The sequence below is a fragment of the Odocoileus virginianus genome, chromosome 12, assembly GCF_023699985.2.
Source record: "Odocoileus virginianus isolate 20LAN1187 ecotype Illinois chromosome 12, Ovbor_1.2, whole genome shotgun sequence".
In the NCBI taxonomy this organism is placed as follows: Eukaryota; Metazoa; Chordata; class Mammalia; order Artiodactyla; family Cervidae; genus Odocoileus; species Odocoileus virginianus.
In genome coordinates this window covers 10,823,743-10,841,817 of record NC_069685.1, presented here as the reverse complement: position 1 = coordinate 10,841,817, position 18,075 = coordinate 10,823,743, and the positions used below count along the sequence as shown (strand labels likewise).

Here is an 18,075-nt window from a genome sequence, read left to right as displayed (position 1 = left end):
AGGATAGCACTTCTGTGTCCATAATCTGACCCAAGCTTCTGCACATTAACATCACTCCTTACACAGAACTTCCAGATTTAACAAATAAGGGTTAACTTGTCCAGAACTGATACCCTGTAGACTAGTTTCCTGGAAAATGAGATGGACTCTGGCAAAGTTCCAAAGAAACCAGTTACGTTTAGTGTTTTTAGGGCAATGAATCCTGATCTATAGCGAAGGCTTAGACCCTAGAGTTCTCTCCTGACAGGAAAGAGGTTGGGGCTCCCCAAATTATGAATGCCTACGTGGCAAATCTTGTGATATATCCTATTTTTTTTTTTGCATACTCTGTAATTGGGCTAAAACAACAAACAATCCTGTGATCGCAATCACAACGCAGAGACCTCATCCGCTCCTCCATACCAATCATAGGGGAAGGGCTGGCTGATCTCACATCACGATGAACGCTGGGTGACAGGACAGAGCTTGTGTCAAGGCTCTGCCACGACATGTTGTTATTGGGTCTGGTCCCCAGTTATACCAAGAGTGTGACAAGAGTTCCCTAAACCCAGAGCACCCAGTGGAAGGGCAATGGGAGATCAGTATCCCTGCTCCGCTCCTGTCTCTCTGAGTTTTCTCAGAGCAGCGCGGCTCTGGTAGGCCTGCTGTGAGTGCGGCTGACCAATTACTTTGCTAGCATGGCAGTTGTCCCAGCAAACTGGGCATCTCTCCAGGCCAATAACACGGCCTTCTGGAAGCAAGTCAGGGGGCTGGAAAGAAATCAAAGACCAAGATGGGAGTGGGGAAGAGGATGCTAATGATACCATGGTCAGCCATCAGGATGGCTGGCTAGAGATCATTAGCAGCAACTAGCTTTGAACAATCCTTAGCAGTGGAAGCCCTATGGGGTTAGGATTCTCAGTGATAGAATTCCTTTGGTGGTGTGTGTGTGTATGATCTTGAAAGTAATTACCTAATACACAGTGGGCACTACACTGAGAGGAAAGCTGAACTACCGCCCCTCATAAAATTCACGCAAATAAAATGAAAGGGGGCGTCTTCCTTACCATGAGTGGAGGATGTGTTAGGAAAGGGCTGACTATTATAAGGCAGGATAAAGTGAAAGTGAAAGTCACTCAGTCGTGTCTGACTCTGTGACCTCATAAAGTTCATGGGATTCTCCAGGCCAGAATACTGGAGTGAGTAGCCATTCCCTTCTCCAGTGGATATTCCCAACCCAGGGATCAAACCCACGTCTCCCACACTGCAGGTGGATTCTCTACTTTCTGAGCCACCAGGGAAGCAAGAACCTGCCTGCAATCCAGGAGACCTGGGTTTGATTCCTGGGTAGGGAAGATCCCTTGGAGAATGAAATGGCAGCCCAATCCAGTATGCTTGCCTGGAGAATCCTGTGGACAGAGGAGCCTGGCGGGTTACAGTCCATGACATCGCAAAAGTCAGACATGACTTAGTGACTAAACCACCACCAAATCCACGTACAAGACAAGAAAAGTGGGCTTCCAAATTCTACCCCCCATGAGGTCAAGATGGTAACGGGGACAGGCCTTTACAATGGTGTGTGTGTGTGTTAGTCCCTCAGCCATATCCGACTCTTTGCAATGCCATGGACTGCAGCCCACCAGGCTCCTCGGTCAATAGAGCTCTTCAGGCAAGTATACTGGAGTGGGTTGCCATGCCCTTCTCCAGGGGATCTTCCCAACCTAGGGATTGAACCCGGGTCTCCTTCATTGCAGGCAGATTCTTTACCACCTGAGGTACCAGGGAAGCCCATATAGTGGTGGCCTCCTGTGTTGGATCTGTCTTTCACTACTGGATGGTCTGGCGGAGGGGGAGCCATTCATTAACACCACTCTCCTTCTGGTTCCTTCTGGGCACCCCCCCCCACACTGGGCAAACCCCACTGGAACACACCATCCAGAATTTGTCCAAAGAACTGGCTGTCAACAGTAAATTGCAGGCTCTGAACTGAGCAAGCCAACCAGTACAACTCTTCTTCAGAAGTCCCAGTCACTAGGAGAATCTGGGGTCAACGCTGTGGGTCTGGGTCAGCCTTTACTCAATCCCTGTGCTACAGCTACAGATGAAGAACTTTGGAACTTGGAAGATGTGCACTTCCCAAGCTGTTCCTACAAGGGCCTCCCCCTGCCTGTTCTCAGGGAAGATGATTAGCACCCAGGGTGGTCACCCAACGTCTACTGCAATCATCCTTCTGTCTCCCGAGGTGTCTACACTCCAAGTCCATATGAGTTGAAATGGAATAGATTGTTGGCAGAGTGAGAGATGCTGCTTGAAGCCAGCCCTCTTTGAATTAGGGGGAGATGGGACAGGACCGAGAGCTAGATAGAAATCAAGGGTTTCCTTGACCAATTCTAATCCTCTAGGTTAGCCCTCCCAGAAAACAGACTCAACCCTTACAAGACTCCAAGGAAACCGGCTAGTCTCAGTGCTAAGTTCATTAATTTGGTCAAAGGCAAGGCTTGGATTCAGATCCTAAATCAGTGGAAGCAAGGAAGGTAGCAGCTGTTGGTTCTTGCTCAACTCTGAATGCTGATGTGCTCAGCCCTACCAGTTCTTTGCTTACCGCCAATAAAGCTGCAACTGCAAGACTTGGATCCTAGTTCCCTGACCCAACAACTAAACCTGGCAAGAGAGGACTGAAGTTAAGGTTCTGCCACATCATCTTGTTAATGGTCCCAGACCATACCCAGGGAGAAGCCTGGTATTTCCTTAATCACATGTCTTAGAAAACCATCTCTCTCCCAGACTCTGACATCCAGCCCTGCCAGACCTCTGTGTGCTGCTCTAGAACGTCTGGGAATGCTTCCTACCAGCCCAGGGTCTGAGAACCTTCTCCAGTGCTCCACAGATGTGGTGTGAATGCTGCTTGTCCATCTGTCCTTCCAAGTAGGTGACAATTCTGAAAAAAGACATGGCCACTGATCTGCTACAAGTGTTTGTCAGACCATGAGTACTCTATGCCTGCCACCCTAGCAGACATGTGAACTGGAGAATAGACAGCCAGCCCTGGAGTCAATGGAAGCCAGTCCACAGTGCATACCAGGACCACCTTCAGCAGCAGTGGAGACTAGAGTTTGTGCTCTGGTTACACGGGGTACTTGTGGGCCGAACAATGGCCCCGACTGCAACCAGGTGCCCAGTCCCCATGACATGGTTTCTGCTCATCTTCATTTGCTCTTTAGTTCCCCGAGGGTGCTGGATCCATGCCCTGGACTGCAGCCTGCTTCACTGCACTGTGACAAACTGCCCTTTGCCATCTGCCGGCTGGTACCCTGCTTTAACCTGAATGGGTGCCCTGGAACCAGGAGGCCGCCACCTGCCTCTGGGCACAGCTGCCACCTAGCTGTGGCTGCGGTGCCTCCACGGGGCTTGTCTGGACCCATCAGGTCAGATATGCGGAAGCTACACACCGTCACCTCAGGGACACCCTGTGTTCAGGTGAGCCCTCATGGCACTCCAGTCCAATATCTTAAGTAGTCCTCCTTTATCCTCCTCATAAGTACATTGAACTTATGAATGAATGAATGAATGAGCTTATGGACTTATAAGCTTAATCTCTAAAACTTTCATCAATATCAACTCTAATCATTTTATTAATCAGGCAATAAAGGCATTGGTCTTGTGGCCAACGAACTGATTAAGGGCATAGAAAACTAGTTAAGATGTTTCAAAAAGGAGTTGCCAAAAAAAAAAAAACACCACACACACAATCTAACTTAAGAATAGGTTCATAGACAAAATATTCTATTTATTATGGAATTTGGGTGCATTTTATCATGCTCTAGGGCGGGGCATCTAATTGTGAGTAAGCCACTGACCTGTGAATGTAATCTCACAGCAGCCCCACCCTGATCACATTTCCCAAACTCATTTTCACTCTCAGCCACTACTTGATATGGTGCCATGGTTACTAATTGCATTAGTAATCATTAGTAAGTACCTCTAACATTTGTTGAATAACTGAATGAATAGAAGAATGAATAAAGAAGACAATTAATAAATCCTCCAATACAAACATATTCACAGATTTTAAAAAATCAGAAATTGTTGATTCATGGGTATTGAAATCCAGGTTTGCTAGATGAAAAAGTTCTGGAGACCAGAACTATTGTTACACAACAGTGAGAATACGCTTAACACTACTGAACTCAAAAATAGTTAGGATGGTAAATTCTATTATGTGTTTTTTACTGCAATAAATTAAAAAATACCATACCAAGTTTTAAAAATCAGAAATAAAATGTATAGAAAAGTTCAGAATATGTCTACGGTAGCTATCTGAAACTCAAGGAGGCCACACTTAAACTTTCATCAGGGTAGCCCTGGCTTCTTCAGCTTTCATTTTCATATATTATTTGTTACTTCTTTCTTGAATTCTATTTTTTGGAGTCCATAATTGAAAGTTCCATTATTTGAATTCTCATAATTGGAGAATTTGATGGTTCCAATTATAAGGACAAAATAAGACAGACAACATCTGAGGGATATACTTACAGTGGAGAACAAGAAAGTGTTAAATTATACTTTAGTGTGTAATTTTCAGGAATTTTTACAGTTGAAAGCAAAGCAATTCTTGGTTTGCGTAGAGCAGTGGCTGCTAACACAGGCTCTGAAGCCAGCTGAGTCAACACTAGCCCCAGCACTAACAAGCTCAATTTCTTTGTGCCACAGTTTCCTCACCTTCAAAACAAAGTTAATCATTTTTTAAAAGCTTAAAAAAGTATTTACCTCACTTATGAAATGAGAACAATCATTTTAAAAAGCTTACGCAAAGATTTTACTTTTGAATTTTACTTAAGAATTTATTCCATTTTTACAAACTGAGAAACTAAACTTTACTTTTAACAATAGGCTCGAGTTTTAACAAGTAACTTCTCAATTACAGTAAGTAATAACTCTTCAGTACATAATTCTATAATCACCTATGTATGATCCCCACATTCAAAAAACAACCACTGTTAAACACTTTGTTGGCACATAACACATATCAAATATATTTTACCTTGTGTTTGGATCTTATTTCCTCTTTAATGTACCATGAGCATTTTCTTAAATTGATATATATTTTGAGATTTCCTGGTGGCTCAGACAGTAAGAACCTGCCTGCAACGCGGGAGACCCAGGTTCGATCCCTGGGTTGGGAAGATCCCAGAAGAAGGCAATGGCAGCATTCCAGTATTCCTGCCTAGAGAATGCCAGGGACACAGGAGCCTGGTGGGCTACTGTCCATGGGGCTGCAGGGGTTGCAAAGAGTCAGACATGACTGTGCAACTAACATTTTCACATTAACTTTTCATACAATTTAGAATAAAATCCAGAGTCCTCTGCTTGGCCTACAAGCTCCCATGTGATCCCAGCCTCCTGGTTTAAACCTGGCTCCTCTCCTTTCATCCCCCACCTTCCTGACTGAGTTCCAGACAGTGCTGAGCCTTCCCTTTGCACTCCCCACATCCTCTCTCTAAAACCTCTTCCTCCAAGTTTTTACAAGGCTCACTCCCTCACCTTCTTCATGCCTCATCTTCTAAAAGGTGAACAGTGTATGCAAAGTAGCAACTGCTACCTATTCCTTTGCCTTACTTTTCATCACAGCATTTACCACTACTTCGTATGTTACAATAGCTAGGAATGGTCAAGGCCTGTTTTTCCCAGTAGAATCTTAGTGTCGCAAGGAAAATATTTTGTCCATCTTGCTAGCTGTTTATCTCTAGGCATTAGATCCTAAACAAATACTTGCTAAACAAATGAATTTGGCTCTAATTTGTAATTTCGTGACTGCACAGAACTCTGTTGTAGAGGTATTGCTTAATGTTGCTAATCCTTTGCTTTGAGACATCATAAATTGTCCTGCAGGGACTTCTCTAGTGGTCTAGTGGTTAAGACTCCATGCTCCCAAGGCAGGGGGCACCAGTTCAAACGCTGGTTGGGGAACTGACCTCCCACATGCCACAGGTGCAGCCAAAAAAAAAAAAAAAAATTGTGGTTTTTTGTGTTTTTTTTTTGCTATGGATATGCTCAAATATATTCTTTGAAAATACTCTTGGATTGTTCCTTCAAGGCGGAATTAGTGCAGCAGCTTCCTATCCATTCCCCGTCCTCCTCCCACGGGGTGTCTCACAGCGAGACTCCTATCGCACTCCTCTCCTGAGACTGAAGGGACAGATGCCCAAACTCTGAACGCCGGCACATTTCCAGTTTGCCTTTCCATACACACTCAGTCCCCGTCACTGCTCAGAAATATACTTGCCACTTTAGCCAAGTTGCTGCACCTATCACTTCCTCTAATTTTGCTTTGGTCTATGTAGTTCCATTTACAGAATATATTCCTGTTTCTTTACCTGACTAAATTATACCTATCTTTCATGTCCCCCACAAGTCCCCTTTTTTTTTCCTTTTTTTACATCTTATCTTTTTTTTTTCTTTGGCCTCTCTGTGTACCATGTGGGATCTAGTTCCCCGACCAGGGTTCAAACTTGTGCCCCCTTGCATTTGGAGCCTGGCGTCTTAGCCACTGGACTACCAGTGAAGTCCTCCCCACACCAGTTCCTTCTGGCTCCATCTTGCCTTCCTTGAATCTAGGACCTATGATCTCTCACTTCTTTGAATGGTTCTGCTCTTCATACCTATCACCCAAGACAGCCCTTGACCATCAGCCACGTTCCAGTACCTACCATGCTGTAGAATACAATGTGCAATCTCCTGAGGCACAAAAGCCTTTTCCCCGCTCCTTTCTCAAAGTCCTAGGCAGTTCTAGCCATAAAACAGCAAATATTTTCTAACTTAACCCTATTGCCCAAAACTCTTGTGGAAATGAGAGTGCTCTAAGGGGAGAAATAGAATTATTTCTGATCAAATATTTTCATCTTCCCATATATTTGGTTTGTAAATGATCTAACCACTATTCTTCCACAAATAACTTTAATTCTTAAATTTCTACTCACAATCCTTATTAAACCACCATAAGAAATATGTTTCTGATGAATTTGTTGTTTTGTCTCAGACTTTGGCTTGTCTTAATATAATATTATTAAGCACGACATTATTTATAAAGAAACATTTCCTTCAGAAATTATTATAAAACCACAACAAGTGGTATCTGAGTTATAGATTGTATACATGGGATTTGGCAAGTTAGGAAAATCACCATATGTGCCTTTCCTTTTTCCCATTTTCAAACATGAGAAATCAAGTTAAAATGAATGAAAAGGTCTATACGAAAGGAAAGATAATTTGAAACGGTGTAATGTGGATGAAAGATGTACTTGGAAGACTGGGAAGAAGTTTTGTCTCCATGATGATGCTGCTGGGAACTCTAGGCAGAGTGCTAAGCTGGGGTATGAGTGTAGCAATACAGAGGCTGAGTCCAAAGTCACATCCTTTTGCTTTTTAATCTGAATAACTTACATTCTTCCCAGGTGGCACAGTGGTAAAGAATCCACCTGCCAAGGCAGGAGACGCAAGAGGAGGCTCAATTCAATTCCTGGATCAAAAAGATCCCCTGGGTGAGGAAATGGCAACCCACTCCAGTATTCTTGCCTGGAGTATCCCATGGACAGAGGAGCCTGGCAGGCTACAGGCCATGGGGTGGCAAAGAGTTGGACACGACTGAGCACACAGCACACACAACTCACATTCTTACACCAAGCCTCGGGTCTTTTTCTCCACCCCTACATGCTTTCTGGTTGCCTGGACTCAAGAGTCTCCAAAGCCCCTAGGGCAGCCTGGCAAAAGGCTACTCACCATCTTCCTCGAAGAGCAGCCCCATATGTCCACGCGCCTCGGCTTCTTTCTTCCCACCATCAATTTTGATGACTTGGGCAATCTTAAAACATCGTTCGTAGAAGTGGTTTCTTACCCACTTGTCTTCAGAATTATTGAAGTAACAGGCCAGAGCATACAAGTTATTATAGACCTCTTCAAAGTATTCTTCAAAGAGAGAAAAACATCAGAAAATGCATTAGAAAAATGTCTCAAGGCACATCTCTTCAAATGGCAAACCAATATAGTGACATTTAGTTTCTATTTTTCTTTAAAAGCATGATTAACTATTTAAAAACTGGAAATGTAAAAATTAATGTGTTTTAACTATTAAACTAGTTATATTAATTAAAGGATGTACACATGAGAAAAACAACAACAACAAAATCTTTTGAAGAGCTTAGACTGATATACTCTTTGGTTGAAATAGTAGTCTTCATATAAGACAAAAAGCAGAATGGTGCCTGCTAGCAATGGGCTAGGTTCTTTTGGAATAAATGAGTGTATGGTATCGGCAAGTATTTATCCCACTGAAGATTTGAAAAGTATTTAGAGATTCCAGAGAAAGCAATATGTCCTAACCATGGCAAAAAGATAAAGGAAGAAAGCAGATGAAATCTAAAAATATCAAGGTATTTTCACCCAAAAGAAAAAGCAAGCATGCAGCTTATAGATAGACACAAGAAATGATGATCACTGTATGTTCCATACACTTTACAACACCATTTCTGACAGTACAAGTTATTAGCAACGTTAAGAAACAGTGGATTTCTAGCATTATCTTTTCTATGAGTATCTTCTTCTGCTGAAAATGTGTTAATACTACTCACCCCTCTCACTCAGAAAGTTACCAGTTTATTAGTTGTCAGTTTATTAAATCCCTCTTTTTTCCCCTAAAGTGGCAAATATCTGACCTATTTGTACACAAAAAAGTATACTGATAAACTGTAAATCAGTCTTACAAACTCCACTGCAAACAGTCATACACTTAAACAAAAATGTTTGTGCTATACTGTGCTTCACTCCTGTAGATTTCATTCTATTGGTGGACATGAACAAATTCATAATCTTTGCCTTTCTTTGCATTTGTGCTAAAAACACAGTCATAAATAAATGGTAGGCTATGGATTACCCTTCCGAGGACTTTTTACAGCAATCACTATCTGTTGGAATTAAATGATATTAATTGCTCACTATTATCAGAAGTGTCAATCTATATACGCCTGAAAGAATTACAATTATGAAAAGCGTTTATATATTGCCCATTGGTACTCCTATAAGATTAAAGTCAAAAAGCTCAGAAAAAATTGACATTAGGCTGATTACAACAAAAATTAACTTTTGAAAGCTGTACATAAGTCATTCCAGTGTTCCCAAAGAAACTTAAGACCTACGTAATGCCAGCTTTTACACACTGCGCGTGTGCTGTGCGGCGCTCAGTCACTCAGTTGTGTCCAACTCTTTGCAAACCCATGCAGCTTGCCAGGCTCCTCTGTCCAAGGAGACTTTCCAGGCAAGAATACTGGAAAGTGTAAGTGAAAGTCACTCAGCCATGTCCGACTCTTTGCGACCCCTTGGACTATACAGTCCATGGAATTCTCCAGGCCAGAATAATGGAGTGGGAAGCCTTTCCCTTCTCCAGGGGATTTTTCCAACCCAGGAATCAAACCCAGGTCTCCTACATTGCAGGCTGATTCTTACGAGCCGAGCCACAAGGAAGCCCAAGAATACTAAAGTGGGTGGCCATTTCCTCCTCCAGGAGATCTTCTTGACCCAGGGATCTAATCCACGTCTCTTGCATCTCCTGCATCGGTGGGTGGATTCTTTATCACTATGCCAGCCAGGAAATCGCTGCTTCATAATTCCATAGGACATTAAGATTTATCTCAAAATAAGTTTTAGAACTAAAAATTAAAGTTAAAATACATTCTCCCTATTCCCCAGTTTTGAAGGAACTGGAGATTCTGTAGAGATTTTCTGCCTTTTAAGGTTATTCACAATATGCAATAGCTTAGGTGAAAAGTAGGAGGTAAAATCCTGAGCAATTTACTTAAAACAAATACTCTCATTTCAGAACTGACTTCTCTTGTGCTTTATCTTTCCATTCTGGACCTGTGCCTAATATGAATATAGCATTAAAATCTGTTTTGTAATATTTTATATTCTTTCTCATATATAGTGATTGAAAGTGAAAGTGAAAGTGAAGTCGCTCAGTCATGTCCCACTCTTTGCAACCCCATGGACTGTAGCCTGCCATGTTCTTCCACCCATGGGATTTTCCAGGCAAGAATACTGGAGTGGGTTTCCATTTCCTTCTCCAGAGGATCTTCCCAACCCAGGGATTGAACGCTGGTCTCCCACACCACAGAGAGACTTTTTACCATCTGAGCCACCAGGGAAGCCCATATATATAATGATTAGAGAGCTGCTATTTTTAAAACCTGTAAATAAACCATTTCATATCTTCCATTTTAAAACGTCATACAAAGAGCTTTTAAAAAAGATATATGCAAACCTAAAATAATTTTCCGTTTTTCAGTAATTAAGCTTTAATAGAAAAACATTTCCAACATTTGATAAAGTTTTTGGTTTTGCTTAGAAGCTATTTAGGTTACATATTTAAAGACTACTTGTCAGCTAAGCTTTCTTCTATGGAAAAATGGAAAGTTTTGAACCTCTGAATAATCCAAATACATGGTTTATACCCTTTACATCCTAAGCAGCATTTTCTCCTTGCCTGCACATTTCTTCAAATTGTCAGCAGGTATATTAATAAGATGAAAATCAATTTTATTGTTGATTTATTCTTTAGACCAATATTCACTATGCTACCTTAAAAGGAGATCTCATGATGAAACAAATTTGGAAAATGCTCCTACTAATTTCTCTGTTTTGGTGAAACATACAACACATTAACATGTCAAAGGCTCTGATAAGTCCTGCAATAAACCAACCTGCTTAATGTATATGTTAATTCACAGGGTTGTTTCTCAAACTTATTTCACCAGACACTCACTTTTGTTTTTCTTCACATAAACTGTATAAACATCCAGTGGGACTCTGCTTGAGTAAAACATACTTTGGGTATCTTAAATAAATGTTATTAATGAAAAAAAATTGCTGCTTAACCCTTGACAATAATTTAAAGTCAAGTGTAAATAATGTTTGAATTATCTATTGATTCGGTTACCCATTACCATTATTGCCATCTCTTCCTCAGCCCCATGGGGCACCAGGCCCTAATCATGTTACAGATGGTACAGAAATGATTCATATTGGGTCATATAAGAAAGATATCAGGGACAAAGAAATACTTTGTAACAAATGGAAAATAATCCAAAAAGAATGACTGGCTTCCTTTAAACACTTCTTTGTTATGAAACAGAAAGTGATATTTTGAAAAGTAATTTAAATAACTCTAGGTTTCTGCTCTGTGAGTCTCAAGAGACAGAACTGACCCGAGATGACTATTGTTAGTGCCACAGCTTTGATTAAATGAACTTCATTGTGACCCTAGAGTGATGGTCTTTCCAATGAGAAGCAATGCGAATACTCAGAGATACGACACTGCTTCAAGATAATTGTCTCAGATTCCACAACCATATGGGGTGAAATCATCCAGGAACTATTAACAGATTTCTATATTCTAGATTAAGCGTGTGGTAGACATGGGTTTTAAGATTTAGAATTAATTCAAGTTAATAAGAGTTTCTGTACATATTCCCTGCACTACTTTCTAGGACATTCTTAAATCTTATATAGTTTTTCTCCTATAAAGTTCATGTGTTAAATTTGAAAAAATAACACATTTGTTTTTAAAGAAGCATATAAATGTTTATTTGTCCTTCAACTGATGCATTTCCAATAATGTTTTTTTGCAATAATTTAATTTTTTGTATTTTAACCAGGCAAAACCCACAGCATTTTGAAGTCAATAACCCTACAGAAGAGTTGTTCTGAGCAAGAAGTAATTTTATTCCATTTATCAAATAGAACCTTAGTTACCATGAACATGTGACAAACTACTCAGTAAGAAAAATATTTCATTACTTGTACATGTGTATAAGACATTGGCTATTACGAAGCTTGGACTTTTTAAATTTTGGGGATTGGAAAATCATTTTATTTATATATAACATAGTTACTTTTTCAAATAAAGTATTATAAAGTAAAAGTTTTCTACCTTTTCAAATAGATTATTTAGCATTCTAGTTTCTTTATAATTATAAAATGCTTTATAAGTTTCTTTTATGATACTTTATGACTAGTGATGTATTTGGCCTAAATTTATGCTATTATGCTACTAAAATGAATGCTTCTATTTAAAATGTTTAGTGAATCAAATTTATTCAACTTGAAAAAAATGACTTATGAACAAATTTTATCTTGATCAATTCTATTTTCAGTGTAAATATCACCTCAGAATTAGGGGCTGATAAGTTTTTTTACAATAGCATTTTAAAATTTCAAACAGTTAATTTCTTGAGAACTTATATGTAAATCACATTTTAAACTTCACCAAAGGACTCTTTTTAAAGTCAATTCTGTAGTTAAATATTTTCATTATACAAATAATCACCTCTTATCTATATACACACACATGCACGCACAAGTTCACTTATGTATTATACTATAAATAAAACAGGGACATTTTCACGGTGGAACTTAAAGCTTCTCTTTTTGAGTCCTATGGTATTTTCACACAAAAAAGTCAAAGAAGATAATTCTTTGAAGATGCCAAATGTACATGCCAAATTTGGGGATTTCCTTTCTTTAATTGTATAAAATGACTAATTTTGAACATGTAACTAAGAAATACTTATGACAATGATATCAGTACAACTGTAGTAGAGAGAAAAATATTTTCTTTAATGCTTGAAACATATTGACCTTCTGGAAAACTTGACAATATCAAAAAAGGAATTAATGAGAGATGATGTGATGGAAAATAAAAAATTAACAATTTTATTCATAATTGTGGATTACTGACTTTTCCTGTCTCCTCACAATTCACTAATAAAAATTCTCTGATAGAAATCTTCAGGATAAAATCTTCAAATTCCATTCTATAAATACTAGAAAATAAGTATAACTGACAAATCACCATACTCTGCGAAGGGCTCCTCAGTGAAAGTCAATATTCAGATTAAGTATAAAGAAAAAAAACTATATAAAGATGTATAATTAATAATACCAAAGATTTTAATATGTTGGGAAGCCCTGGAGATGTTACTAGGTGCTATTTATTTATTGTCTACCCAGGCTTAGAGTGACATCACCAGGAGGGCCGTGTGTCTGGGCACTCTTGTGAGTCAGCATTCTCTACTGTTCATTCCATGAAGATGCTTAGCTGACTAGGATGAATTGTGCTGCGGCGTCCTACTGTCTTAAATTCACGTATGACGCGGTTTGGAACCTGCCCTCAGGGGCTCCCTCCTCTGGTTTCTGCAGTGCTGCTTGCCCAAACCCCTCCACGTACCTTTCCTTTCAGCTGTCTCAGCCCTGGTCAGGTAGTAGTAGAAGTGATCCAGCTTGTCAGGCTGCTCTTCCAGGGGTCTCTGTGCCCAGGAGAGGGATCGGACCCTCGCAGCCTCCCTCAGGGCATCCCACTTCTCTGCCAGAGCGAAGAGCTCGGTAAAGGACTTATGATAACCATCCCGCAGCATGTCCACACAGACGTTCTTCTTGTACGAGTTCCGGTAACTGGGAATAAGAATCAGAACACTGAACTCATTATGTTAATCCTTCAAATCTTTTCATTTTTTTGATCCTATAATAATTAAAGGTTGGATCATGCTGCCCCCCCGCCTTTTTTTCCCTCAGTGAAAGGGTTGAAAGCTATCTTGACCTCAAACACTTATAAGTGAATAACTCCAGTTTAATGAAAGATGCCAAGAGCTATCTAAATATAGCAATTTTAGGGAAATTACATTATAAATATTATCAGTTCCAGAGCTGAGCTCCTTTTGATAAGGACAAATAAGCTAGATGACGGATGTCTCAGTCCATTTGGGCTGATGTAGCAGACTGTGCAGTCCATGGGGTCGCAAAGAGTCAGACCTGACTGAGCGACTGAACAACAACAGAATACCACTAACTGAGTAGCTTATAAACAACTGAAATTTATTGCTCGCAGTTCTGGAGGCCAGAAGTCTAAGATCAAGGCTCCAGGAAGGCTGCCCTTCCTGGTTCACAGCCTGAACTTTCTAGTCATGTCCTCACATAATGTAAGAAGCTAGAGCACTCTCTGGAGTCTCTTTTATAAGAGCACTAATGCTATTCATGAATGCCCCACCCTCATGACCTTCTAAAACCTTCTAAAAACCCCATTTACCTACACTTCTACACCTTCTAAAAACCCCATTTCTAAAAACCTACACCTTCTAAAAACCCCATTTACCTACACTTCCAGGGACTGGGATTTCAATATATGAACTTTAGGAACACAACTCTCAGACCACAGCAATTGACAATATCCAAAAATACTTAATAAGTTAGTCTCCCACCAAAACAACACAAAAGGCCAGTAAGGCAAACAAAATTTAAATGTGTCATTGAATGCTACAACAAAGCTCTATTAAGTAGTTTCCCTGTATGTTATGAAGGTTCATTCATTTCTTCATTTATGCAGAAAGAGTTTATGGATATCTCTTGCTAAATATATTTTTTAAATTATATTCAGTTAGGATTAAGTTAATGACTTGTTAAGATTACGACTTCACTTCTAACAATAATAAATCATATGCAAAGAGATAAAATGACAATTGACTGTTGTTGTTGTTGTTGTTGTTTGGCCACTCAGTCGTGTCTGACACTTTGCAACCCCATGGACTGCAGCACTCCAGGCTTCCCTGTCCATCACCATCTCATGTCCATTGAATTGGTGATCCCATTCAATCATCTCATCCTCTGTCATCCTCTTTTCCTCCTGCCTTCAATCTTTCCCAGAATCAGGGTCTTTTCTAATGAATCAGCTCTTTGCATTAGGTGGCCAAAGCATTGGAGTTTCAGCTTCAGCATCAGTCCTTCCAATGAATATTCAGGGTTGATTTCCTTTAGGATTGACTGGTCTCATCTCCTTGCAGATCAAATACACTATTCAAACAATTGAATAGTGTATTTATTTATTCAGTCAATAGCTATTGAGTTTCCTATTAAGTGCCAGGCACTGTTCTAGATCAAATAGATTCAATACCCTTGTGAAGTGTATATTCCAGTAGAAGAACACAATCAACAAATAAGTAAACAAATTATAAAAAATTTCAGAGCATGAACATTGCTATATAGGAAATAAACAGGGCTATGAATAGATGTGTTGTGGTTATTATTCTACTAAGCAAGTAATCAGAGGCCAAATGATATCACTTTATACTAATTATCTTACATTTTTAAATAGGGAACAATATTTAGAACGGATGAGATGTGATATTACTATCAATAAACATTTCAGTGTGGAGTGGTGACAGTCTAGAATTAGAACCCCTGAGGTTCAGGCCATTTCTTCCTAACTTTTCTGGACTTCACTTCTTCTCATCTGTGAAATATGTATACTAATCTGTGCTATACCTATATCACAGGATTCTTCTAAGAACCAAGCAAAATTATGCATGTGAAGATTCTCTGAGAAACATGAAATCTGACAACAGACTCACCCTACAGAGTTTAAAAAGCAAACAAAACAAAAATGCCCAGGTGCCATACACCCAGAATTTGTTACTCAGTGGGTCAGCTTTGCTATAGAACTAAATACATACAGTGATGAGGAGATGAGTGGGAAAAGGGAAGGTAAAAAAGGGGGAGGGCAGAACCCATATTGTGGAGACCTCAGAGTACAGGAAGTAGTTTGGACTCCAAGCTAGGAGTGGGATAGAGTCATAGAAGTATTTGAGTCTGGGAAATGACTCAGTGAGATTGTATTGGGTTGGCAAAAAATTATTTGGGGTTTTTCTGTAAGCTACATGGAAAAACTCAAACAAACATTTTGGCCAACCCAATATATTAGAAAAATTACTTGGAAGTGGATTCCCAACTGAACTGCAATCCTCAACCTAGTGGCCAATGCAAGGCACCTATTGTTACAGGACTAGTCCATAAAGAGAGTAAGGAAACCATATTTCCAGGTTCACAAGTCAAAGGCCACCATCTTGTCAAACTGATGACCAAAAATATTTGAAATGGAGAAGAGAGAAGCAATCACAGATTTTTGCTTCTGCCTTCTGGCCAAGAGTGTGGAGAAGGAAAGCGTGAGATGTAAGAAGAATCAGGTTGTGTCTCTCCCTACGCACGCCCACCCCCCCAACCCCAACACAGGGCATGGAAAGGCAGCAAAAGTCACTGCAGCCAGTTTACTAGCAGAAGAAAACCAGAACCAGCCCACGTGATGTCCCATGGCCCCTGGACAGTATGGACCAAAGACCATAAATTGTCTGGTGACCTCCATGTGTGACATCAAAGTTAATGGGAAGAGAGGGCTGGTGTGTCTGCCACAAAGTCACTGGCCCTAGCAAGGGCATGTGTGCTAAAAGGCTGTCGGATGTGCTGCCCACCGGGGACTGAATGGGGACACAGCTGTAACTCTGTGAGTAAGAAGCACCGGGGTGCTACTGGAAGAGTCAGGTCAGCACATTTCGAGAGCTGACAGAAAAGGATGAATCAAGTGCATCAGTGACAGAGCCCGGGACAGCACCCCAGAGGTTAGGAACCCATTCAACTCCAAGGAAGAGAAAACCCAGCTCGTGGTGCCTTCGAAACTAAAGTTTGCACTGCTCACAGCACAAGATGCCTAAAGGTAGGCAGCTGTTAGCCTTGGTTCCATAGCCTGGCAAGTTCAAGGCCTGTGCTTCAGGGATTATTTCCTTCCTGTCCTTGGTCACTGGAGGGCTGCCCCAGTCTAGACATCATGTCCACCTTCCAGGCAAGAAGAAAGGGGATAGGCGGGTGACATCAGTTGTGTCTTTCTCTATTACTGGGAATACTTTTATTCCTGCAACTGCTATTGGAATCCCACTTTGTTCCACTGGCGAGAACAGTGTCACATGGCCAACCCTGGCTGCAAAGACTAGAAAAACAAATGTCCTGCATGTCTGGAGGCATGTTGTGGCCCCAGATGAAACTGGAATTGTGTTAGCAAAGAAAGCAGAAATGGATGCCAGGTGAGTTGAGAGTCTATCACAAGGTCCTAGATCAAGACCTGGGAGTAAATGCTGACAAATCCCCTCTCCCGAGCTTGCCAGATAAAACTGGGCAGGATATCCAGTAAAATATGAATATCAGATAAACCACAAATGATTTCTTTGTATTAGTGTATCCCGAATATTGCATGGGAATACTTAGACCAAAAAGAAATTTTTTTTTTGAAATTTGAAGTGTACCTTGTATTTTTATTTGATAAACCTAGGAACCCTATTTCTTTCTCCCTGGCATCAGTGCTGTGTTCTTGGTACCAGTGTTGTGTTGTTTCTATATAGGAACACAGGGCGACGGGAAGGAGTGTGAGACTCTGAATAACCTGAGAAATCACTGAATTGGACTGACTTTATCTAAGAGGGATGAGGTTGGATTTTTACATTAGGGAGAATCAAGGCTTAGGATCAGGAATTAAAACTAAGTTATTAAAAAAAATAAAGACTTTCAATTTACCATCCTTGAGCTTGTGACTCTGAAATTCACACTAGATGCAGGAGAATGGCTGGAAGGAGGGTAGAACCGGGAACAGCGAGGAGAGACAGGAGACACTGGTGTTCATGGACAGGAGAGGCCATGGACTGAACTGAAGTTAAGGCAGAGGGACACACAGAAGTAGGTGGGTTTGAGACATTCAGGATATAAAAATACTGAGTGCTTGGGGACTGAGTGGATGTTAGGGCTGATGGAAAGAGAACAGCTAGGATGACAACAAGAGTTTTGGGGTGGGCAGTTAGTAATTTATTAAAGGGCATGTGTGTGTGCTAAGTTGCTTCAGTTTTGTCCAACACTTTGTGACCCCATGGACTGTAGCCCACAAGCTTCTCTGTCCCTGGGGATTCTTCAGGCAAGAATACTAGAGTGGTGCCATCTTCCAGGTCTTTGCGTCCCAGGGATCGAGTCCATGCCTCTTATGTCTCCTGCAGGCCGATTCATTACCACTTGCGCCACCTGGGAAGCCCAATTTGCTAAAGAGGGGAACACAAAAGGATGACTAGGTTTGGGGAAGGGTAATAAGAGTGGGTTCAGATAACTTGAGTTTGAGGCACCTGAAGGGGACATCCAAGAGGTACCCAAAAGATAGCTTGGGGGATGGTAAGGAAGTTTGAGAGGTCAGGG

At 40.7% G+C, this 18,075-nt stretch overlaps 1 protein-coding gene across 3 annotated transcripts in view; it reads right to left on the bottom strand.

Annotated features, from left to right (window-relative positions):
- Positions 1–18,075, bottom strand: part of TTC29 (tetratricopeptide repeat domain 29) — a 244,286-nt gene that overhangs the window by 189,453 nt on the left and 36,758 nt on the right. For all 3 annotated transcript variants that reach the window (XR_002315255.2, XM_020901271.2, XM_020901272.2), the window contains exons 5-6: positions 13,253–13,476; positions 7,756–7,941 (exon numbers count right to left, since the gene is read on the bottom strand). Coding sequence is in view for 2 of the 3 variants with exons in the window: in XM_020901271.2 (XP_020756930.1) it covers positions 7,756–7,941; positions 13,253–13,476 (410 nt within the window). In the remaining variant the exon portion in view is untranslated. The remainder of the gene's footprint in view (positions 1–7,755; positions 7,942–13,252; positions 13,477–18,075) is intronic.